The 9,459-nt window shown below is 63.9% G+C and overlaps 1 protein-coding gene across 1 annotated transcript; it reads left to right on the forward strand.

Moving 5' to 3' along the window:
- The first annotated feature begins 1,875 nt into the window (after positions 1-1,875).
- Positions 1,876-8,785, forward strand: LOC142037657 (prominin-2-like). Its single transcript, XM_075042136.1, is given in 24 exon segments — positions 1,876-2,088; positions 2,090-2,336; positions 2,564-2,613; positions 2,737-2,939; positions 3,058-3,178; positions 3,380-3,443; positions 3,529-3,618; positions 3,725-3,924; positions 4,002-4,076; positions 4,163-4,226; positions 4,343-4,502; positions 4,628-4,780; positions 5,141-5,264; positions 5,789-5,880; positions 5,966-6,050; positions 6,175-6,321; positions 6,440-6,511; positions 6,587-6,679; positions 6,791-6,844; positions 7,254-7,334; positions 7,548-7,616; positions 7,772-7,861; positions 8,071-8,177; positions 8,291-8,785. Coding segments are annotated over 24 exon segments (2,703 nt in total). The 5' UTR covers positions 1,876-1,890; the 3' UTR covers positions 8,355-8,785.
- The last annotated feature ends 674 nt before the right edge of the window (positions 8,786-9,459 follow it).

The raw sequence follows: 9,459 nt of genomic DNA on the forward strand, positions 1-9,459 counted from the left end.
AGTGGGTACAACAGCCCCGGAACCGGCACCGCCAACACCCACCGGTACCGCCATCGCCGCCCAGTACCGCCCCAGTTCGGCCAACACCGCCCAGTACCGCCCCAGTACGGCCAACACCGCCCAGTACCGCCCCAGTACGGCCAACACCGCCCCAGTTCGGCCATCACCGCCCCAGTTCGGCCAACACCCACCAGTACGGCCAACACCGCCCCAGTACGGCCAACACCACCCCAGTACGGCCAACACCGCCCAGTACCGCCCCAGTTCGGCCAACACCGCCCAGTACCGCCATCACTGCCCCAGTACCACCATCACTGTGCTGGTACCAGCATCACTGTCCCAGTACCAGCACCAGCACCCTGGTTCACCCCAGCACCAACATCACAGCCCCAGGACTGGCATCCCCACCCTGTGCCAGCACTGGTACCAGCATCCCTGCCGTGGTACCAGCATCCCCACCCTATGCTCGTACTGGTACTCCCAGTACCAGCATCGCCCATCCCACTAGGAGCAACCCCCACAAGTACCACCTGCGGACCCCCACCCAGGCTCACCCCACGGGCTGCCCATCATGGCCACACAGTACCGGTACGGTTCCACCATAGCTGGGAGCAGCAGTTGCCCCTTGGGACAGGAAGGGGGAGGACAAAAACAACTCAAAAATACCCCAGACCCTTCCATCCCCGACTCTGAGGCAGGACGGGGCAGCACACACGTGTCAGCATGGCAGGGTCACCGGTGCCAGCCTCATCCTTTCCCCTCGGACACGAAAATCACCTACCCCCCAAAATATCATTGTTGGGATGGGAAATTGTTGGAAGGGGAGCCATCATAGGGATGGGAAATCACTGTGGGGATGGGATATCATCATGGGGATGCGATATCATCACCAGCATCACCATAACCGCCCCAGTAGCAGCGTGAGTGGCCAGGGCTCCTTTGCCATATGCAGACACATATTCATATATATATGTGTATGTACCGTGCATGTAATCGCTTTTCAACCTCCACGCTTTCCTGGCCCTGGGAGTTTTGTCCCGGGATGGGGACTCAGCCAAGCCAGGGCAGGATTTTCCAGTCCGTGGCATCTCATTCCCAAGAGGGTGGTGGGGAGCAGCACCCTGTGCCTAGCCTGGAAAGATGCTGCTAGCATCTCCAGCTGGGAGAAAAGCCCCTTTTCCAGAGGGAGGAAAACCACACGGATTAGCATCAACGCCAGGAGGACAGAGGCGTCAGCAGCTGGTGGTGGGGAAGGGCCGACTTGACTCGCCCGGCTGAGCAGGGGGCCCAGCTCTCAGGGTGCCCCGCGGCGGTCTGGGCACACGGGGGCTGCTCCCTCCGCACCAGGGAAATCAGGTTGAACCTCCCTCGTTTCCAGCCAACCCTGTAATTAGTGCTCAGCCCATGCTGGCGAGCAGGATCCTGCTCTGGGAAGGAGCCGCGGCTGCCTCAGGGTGTGAGGCAGGGACCGGCTGAGCCCAGAAAACTCATCTCACACCTGGCTGACAAGCGGACATTGCTAGCCAGGGCTTGCTGTGCCTCTCCATGCGTCCCCCCTGTTTTCCCTTCTTCCCAGCCCATTGCTACCCTGAGTCTCAGGATGCTTTTGCAAAGGGTGATCCTGCTCTGCATGGACCCTGTCTGTGGACGTGGATCCATCTGCAAGGGCTTTTCTGCCCCCCAAGTGATGTCCAAATCCCAGATCCCTCCTTCCAAGGTGGCTGCGGTGGGGACGAGCACCCTCCAGCCCAAGAACAGGGGTTTCATCGCCACCTGGCCCTCTCCCCAAAATCCTGGAGGGGCTTTGCCACCCGTTTTGGGAACGGCCTTGACCGTGGGGATCCCGCAGCGGTGACTCAGGGATGCCAGGGGTTGCGAAACAGGCCTGGGATGATTTGGGAGACGCCTCCACGCAGCCCCGCCAAGCCCAGCCGCCCCAGGGAGCCCGTCGGGGGAACAAGCCACGGCAGCGTCTGGGCTCTGCGCAGCGGCCGACCCGTCAGGCAGGTTTCCCGGAGCAGCGAGCCGAGTCGGAGAGAGCCATCCGGGGCCGGGCATGCCCCTCTGCCCGCTCGCCGGCTGACAGAGCCCCCCCGGCTCTCTCCCCACCGCCGAAGCCATGCGGGCAGCTGGGTTGCTGCTGGCTTGGGTGCTGCTGCGTCCCGCCAGCACCCAGCAGTGCCACCTTGCCAGCCCCGGCGGCGTCCTCCGCTTCACCGACAGGCATGCCGAGATTCGGGTGCCGGCGCTGCACCGGGTACCCAGCTCGCTTGATCCTCTCTACGGCCTCGTCCGGCGCTGCCTGGACCTCATCCAGCAAAACCCCCTGCCCACAGGTGAGCCCCAAGCTGGGGAGCCGGGACCCCAGTGCCATGGGTCCCAAGACCACGGGGGTTTTGCAATACCTGGAGCCGGCTGCAATCCCCGTGTCCGGAGCTGCTCCGGGGGGTCTGAGCCACTTCACGGAGGGGGATGCTGACTCCATCCCGGCCTCGCTGCCTGGGGAGGGCTGGGCGTGCATCAAGTGGGACCTCTTTTACCGGTGCCGCGGTTCCTTTTGCAGAGCTGCTCAGGGCGGCCCTGAACGACCCCGGCTCGGTGCAGACATTGCAGGTGAGCCAGGACGTGGGGTGGGGAATCCCACGGGGATGGCATCCACCTCGGATGGGGCACCTGGGCACATGCGGAACCCCAAGCTGGGTGCACTGGTGCCAGCCGGGCTCTCCCATCACATAGGTGGTGCAGTATGAGCTGGGTTATGTCATCTGCGCCGCGGTGGCTCTGCTCTTCACCGTGGCGGTGCCAGTGGCCGGGATGTGCTTCTGCTACTGCCGGAGCCGCCGGCGGTGCGGGGGCCGCCTGCGTGCCCACCGGCGCTCGCTGGGCTGCCGTCGCCACTGCCTGCTGGCCTGCCTGTCCCTCACCTCCCTCGTCATCCTGTGAGTCCCCCAAAGCACCCTGTGAACTGGCCCCCTCACCCCGGGGCAGGGAACCGTGTTCTATGCGTCCGGGAGGCTCTGCCGGGCTGCCCCATCACCGCCTGCTCGTCCCCGGCAGGACCAGCGTCGTCTGTGCCTTCGTCACCAGCCAGCGGGTGAAGGGGCAGATGGAGCCGGGGCTGGGGGCCGTGCCGACCACCCTGCGCACCCTGCGGCAGCACATCGCCAACGTCCCCCAGGTGGGTCCTCCACCAGCTTCCCCCCCCCGGCGTGGGGTGCAGCCCAGGGGCGGCTGCATTTCCTTCATGGAGTAGTCTGGGAGGGGAGAGGAGGTGGTGCATTAAAATGCGCATTAAAAGTGTATTTTGAATGGCAACGTGGGGCTTCCTCCCCTCCCGGCGGCTGCTATCCCCGGCCAATCGTCTCCTCTCTTCTGGCAGGGGGTGCAGATGGTGGTAGACCAGTTCGAGGTGCCTCGACAGCAGATAATCTCCGACCTGGGTGGTAAGCGCCGCACCGGGCACTGGTGGGCACCCACCTGAGCTTCCCACCGGGATGAAATGCTGACAGGGTGCCCGATGCCTTGCAGGGCTCAGCCGGAGCGTGGGGCTCTCCATCCACGCACAGCTGAAGGCGATGACCTACGCGGCACTGGCAGACCTGCAGGACAGGGCTGGAGGTACGGCCGAGCGCGGCTCTCCCCGGGGGCCAGTGCCAAAGCCTCGCCGGAGAGCCGGGGCGGCCGAGCGGAGCAGCGTGAACTAGCCCTGGGCTTTCTCTTTAAGACCTACAGACCTCGCTGCACCATTTACAGATTCTCGACGAGACAGTGCGGGCGCTGGCAGCAGCGCGGGCTGAGCTGGAGCCGGCGCTGCGGGAACGGCGTCGGCGCGTGGTCGCGTTGCTGGACGACCCGCGCTGCACCTCCTGCGCCAGCGTCCTGGGCAGGGCACAGAGCCTGGAGCTGGGCGCCGACTACGGCAAGGTGGGACGGGGTGCTGGTCCCCCACCATCACCCCTCCGGTAGCCCCGAGGCTCATGGGTTACTTCTTCTACTCCAAGGTGCCATCGGTGGAGAAGGTTTTGAAGGCACTGGCTGGTCTGCCCCGAAGCGACTTTGCGGAGATGATTCGCCAGGTTGGTGGGGTCGGGGTGAAGCAGGGGGGTCCGGCACTCACGGGCAGCCCCGGCCAAGCCGCTCAGCACCCCCTCTTTCCTCACAGGGCAATGGCACCTTCAACTCCATCCCAGAGCTGGCCGTGGAGAGGATGGCGCAAGTCATCCAGGGTGAGTGGGACGGCCAGACCGAGTGGGGACACCCTCTGTGGGGCGAATCCCAGTTTGGGGACATAGGGTGGGCCGTGGGGACCATCCACCGCTCCAGCATGGCCTTGGCCCCGCAGATCTGCGGGACGAGATGGCCCGCGTGACAGAGAAGGTGCAGTCCATCGCCGATGCCTTCCCCCTCCCCGACTACACGAGGCCCGTCAGCGAAGCCCTGCTGAAGGCGGAGGACAGGAGCCAGCCGTACCTCCGGGAGGTGGAGCGCTTCGAGCGGTACAGGTGACACTGGGGAGCATGAAGGGATGCGGGGGGTACAGCAGAGATGGGTGCTGAGCCCCCCCTGAGCCCTAGCTGGTGCATCAGCCCCATATCTCGAGGCTGTGCCCTGCTGCTCTTTCCTCCAGGTGGATCGCGGGCACAGTGCTGTGCTCCATCATCCTCCTCATCCTGGCCTGCAACGTGACAGGGATGGCCCTGGGGGCATACGGGCTCTCCAAGCGGGAGGACCCAAGCGACTACGAGTGCCGAGGAGAAGCCGGCGCCAAGTTTCTCCTGGTGTAAGCATCTTCCTGGGTGCTGGAGGGGGCTGTTGCCATCTCACCCCTCCCACCCCCCCAAAAAACAGAGGGGCAAAGCCAAGGGAGGGACCCGGAGCCGGCCGAGTGGAAAGTCTTTTGAAGCCACCGCCTGCGCCGGCGGGTTTGGGAGAAGCTGCTCCTCCCTGGGAGCCGGCAGCTCCCGCGCCCCGGCCCCGCTGCCCGGCACACCCCGCTCCCGCGGGCCCTTCCCAGGCAGGCTGGCGTGCCCGGGCGCGGGAGGGAGCCGCAGGGCTGCAGCCGGCCGGGCACGTCCTTACAAGCCTTTCTGCCCGCCCGGGTCTGCAAAGCCGCCGCCGGCGTCTCCTCTCCCTCTTTCAGCGGCGTGGGCCTGGCTTTCCTGTTCTCCTGGCTCCTCATCCTCCTGGTTTTCGCCACCTTCCTGGTTGGGGGCAACATCCAGACGCTGGTTTGCAGGAACTGGGTCAACCAGGAGATTTATAAGGTGGGTGGCCACGCATCCACCCATCGCCCCGTAAATCTCTCCTTGCGTGCACCAAAATGCCTCCAAACCCTCTGTGTCCTCCCCCTAAACCCATCCAGAAAAGCCCCATCCTAAACCAGAAGATTAAGTTTAGGACTAGGTCCTTGGATTTGCATCAGCAGCAGGGAATTGCCCTTGTGCTGTTAAGTTGCGAGGTGACGATGCGACCCCCTGTCCTCTGGTCGTTTGGGGATCCTTGGGGTACATGCTGCAATGGGGCTGAAAGAGGGATCGGGATTGGGATCAGGGCTCATCCCATCGCTGTGCACACACAGGCTGGTCTCTGCACAGGGCTGTCCGCCGCTTTCCCTCCGAACGCTGCCTGGCGAGGCTCTGCAATGGGGATTGTACAAATAAAGGCAAGATTAGCTCTGGCTGGCATAGGGTACCCCAGGACACACCTGCGAGGGCAGAGGACCCCCAAAATCATTGCTGGGAATGCCCGCACCTGACACCGACCCTCTTTTTCCTCCCATTTGGCCCAGTTCATCGACACCCCCGGGAACCTGCCTCCATCCATGAACCTCACCCGTCAACTCAACCTCAGGAGGGACTCCAACCTCAGCGCCACGTACCGGTGGGTGCTCCAGGAGCCCACCTCTGCCCCTATACATCAGAGGGCTAATTTGGGGTCACGCTGCCAACGTCCCTTTACCTTCCAGGGAGTGCAAGAGCGGCGCGGGGCTGTGGGAGGTGCTGCAGCTCGACAGGTCCTACGACCTGGATGAGCATCTAAAAACCCCCAAGGTGAGGGCTGGCTCCAGCCAGAGCTTCTGGTAACAGCATGGGGATGCACAAGGTTTAGTGGGGTTACTGGGATGGAGGTGCCTGGCCCCAACCCTGCGGCATCCCCCACATCTCGCCCCTGCAGTACACGGCCGATTTCCAAAAACGCCTGGGCGACTTCACGGCACGCTTGGGCGATGTGCGGCTCCTCCGCAGCGAGGGCAGGCAGGACCTGGAGACCTTTGCCCGCAGCGGCATGGATGAAGTGGACTATGGGCGCTTCCAAGAGGAGGTGAGGGAATGCTCACGGGGAGCTGGACCTGCTGCAGCAGGCAGGATGTGGCCCAGCCACTGCAGAACTGGCTTCCAGGGTTGGATTTTGGGCAGCTGCCAACTCCACCTTCCCCCAGATGAAAAACCCCGTGGTGCAGACCAGCCTCCCTGGCTTGGCGAGGAGCCTCGAGGGGCTGCAGAAAATGCAGGTGAGCGGCGGGGGCGGGCGGTAGGGGCTGCCTGCGTGCCCATGGGGATATCCTTACCCTGCTGTCCCCCTGCAGAGGAACGGCACGGTGGCGGGGCGGCTGGCCGCCGAGGCCCGGGCGCTGTGGCAGATGCAAAACTCCACAGTACAGTCGCAGGAGGCTTTGGTGGTGAGTCCATGCCGGGCTGGTGGCTCGTGGTGCTGCCGGCGTTTTCCCGGTGATGTCCCCGTGAAAGGGGTGATGGGCCTTTTGTACCCTTCTCACCTCCCTGTCCTGCAGGCAAAGCTGGGGGAAAGCGTCCACTTCCTCTCCCGCTTGGCACCACACCTCCAGGTAATTGCGCGGTTTCTTCCAGCTCCGAAAAATATGTGGTGCCCTATGGGTCCTGCCTGCCAGTGCCCCAAAAAGCCATTTACAGGGTGATGGGAGAGCCAGGAAAAATGCCACTCAGGGAGGATTGGTCTCCTTTGGATTGCTGCTGCAAATCAGAAATCTCCCTGCAGCACTCACAGCATTCCAGCAACCCTGGCAGAGCTCTCCCATGGTGTTTAATCTCACCTGCTCCCTACAAGGATGTTTCTCTGCTCAGGGCAGGTGCCCTTTTCCCTGCTCTCCGGCAATCAGACCCAATTAGAAGCTCGGCACGTGCGTGCCACTGCACGCCCTGCTCCCGATGTCCTTAGGGCACCTGTCCTGCTGCTCGGTGCTCTAAGGATGCTCTGCCCTTCCCGTGGTTCCCCAGGAGCGGGTGAAGACGACACTGGCCACCACAGCTTCAGTGGAAGCCCGGCTGCCTGTGCAAGCCCAGCAGATCCTCCGGCAGGTAAACTGGGACTGGATTAGCCCTTGGGGGTTACAAAATTCCCCACGGCCAGAAAGAAAGAGTGTGAATGGGGTGCTGCAGAGCGGAAAGGGCACCTGAAGCCTCCAGCCCTCATTTCCAAGCCTGACATTAGCCCAGAGCTGGTTGGAGTGTGGCTGGAGCTGGGCTGGGAAGCACGGCGCCTGCCCTACATGCTGCCTTCTCTCTGCCCAGGAGATTGGCTGCTTCACGAGAAAGGAGCTGCGGTACTTCGCACAGTACCTGAACTGGGTCGGGCAGACGGTAGGTGCTCGCCTTCGCTGCAGGGGGTTCTTTGGGGCCAGGAGCCCCCACGGATGCTGCATGCAAGCCCCTCGCCGAGCCAAGGCAGGAGGTAGCAAAATGCATCCCCCTGAGCCAGGAGCAGATTTACGCCTTGTCTCCGCTTCTTGTTCCAGCTGAGGGAGGATGTGGCTTCGTGCCAGCCACTTGCCACGGCCCTGGACAACGGGCGGGTGATCCTGTGTGACCGCATTGCTGACCCATGGGTAAGGATCCCGTCCCTGTCCCTCCACTGAGGTCTGGTGGAGACCTGCATGGTGCTAATGAGCACAAGTTTGGGGCAGCCAGGGCCGACAGCAGCCCTAACACCCCCACCACCACCAGAACCAGCCACCGCAAGGCTCCCCAAACCCCTCTAGAGCCTGGGGGCTGCCTCATGCAGCTCAGTAGGGACCCCCGTGCTCTCTCCTTGCAGAATGCTTTCTGGTTCAGCCTGGGATGCTGCACCTTCTTCCTCATCCCCAACATCATCTTCGCCGTCAGGCTCACCAAACACTTTCGCCCCATCCGCAACCGGCTCATGTAAGTGGCAGGCACGGCACGGGCCGGCGGGCTGCCTGGGGCGGGGGGACTCGGGGAGCGGAGTTGTGGGCTGCTCCTTGACCTCCTGATGTTGCCTCCTTCTCCTCCTGCAGCTCCACAGGTTCAGAGGAGACCTGTCCCTTCCACATCCCCCGTGTCACGGCACTCAAGCTCTAGGACGGGGGTCTGCCGGGTGCAGCGGCGTACCCCGCGCCCCAGGAGCTCCCGTCAAACTCGTGCCCAAGCGCTGCAGAGCTCCGGGTCCCTCCAACGTCCGACAGGGCTCCGGGTCCCTCCGACGTCTCTTCCTCGGCGTCCTTCAGGGTCTGAGCATCCTTCCCAGGCGCAGGGCGCTCGTCTACGCGCTCTGTGGGGCTCCGGGTCCCTCCGGCGTCTCTTCCTCAGCCATCTTCGGGGTCTGAGCACCCGTCAGGGATGCTCCCACAGCCCGGCTGACCCAGGGCACGGGAGAAGGCTCCACGCAGCTCTCGCTAACCGCCGGCATACCCCTCGCAGACCCCCCCCCGCAGGGAAGAACGCCCGCCTGCTGCCCCATGATGCTTCCCCACACCCGGGACCTCCGGGCAGCGGGCACATTAAAGTCCTTCCCAGCCGAACCCGCCGTCGCCTGCTTTGTTTCACGCCCACCATCTCCCCCATTTTTCCACAGGGAACCCGTTCAGGCCCGGGGCTGGGGGGGGAGCAGACCTGGCCCGACCCATCCTCATGGCCAGACCAGGCTGGGGACGAGGTCATGGGCCGAGGGGTCTCGGGTGGGGGGGGCGGCTGAGGAGGCAGAGGGGAAGACCCCGGGGTGATGGCTGAGGGGCTTCGTCGGGGCCGGGGGGGCTCCATGGCTGCTGGGGCTGAGGGGAAGCCATGGCGGGGGGAGCCCCAGGGCCTGGGGGAGCTCTGAGGCCAGGCCCCGAGGAGGTGGCCGGGCCTGGGTCTGGCTACGGGGGTCCGGGGCCGCAGGACACCCATTTCCAGCCCCCCTGCCCATCCTGAGACCCAGCACACATAACTCCGCTCCCACCTCAGGGCCTGGGGATGCCCCCCCCCCCCCGGCCCTCAGGGTGCTGCTAATTAGAGCTTAATTAGAGGGGGTGGGTGTCTCGGGGGCAAAGCTGCAGGTAGTTTCTGGCTACCCCCAAGGAAGCCCAGCCAGGGCCCTTGACTCCCAGTTTATAGCATCGATGGCTTTACGGTGTGAAATGCTTGCTTTTCATTCATATCCTTCATTCCCTGATTTCAAAGCGCTTTGTCCAACCAGCAAATCATT

The sequence above is a fragment of the Buteo buteo genome, chromosome 12, assembly GCF_964188355.1.
Source record: "Buteo buteo chromosome 12, bButBut1.hap1.1, whole genome shotgun sequence".
In the NCBI taxonomy this organism is placed as follows: domain Eukaryota; kingdom Metazoa; phylum Chordata; class Aves; order Accipitriformes; family Accipitridae; genus Buteo; species Buteo buteo.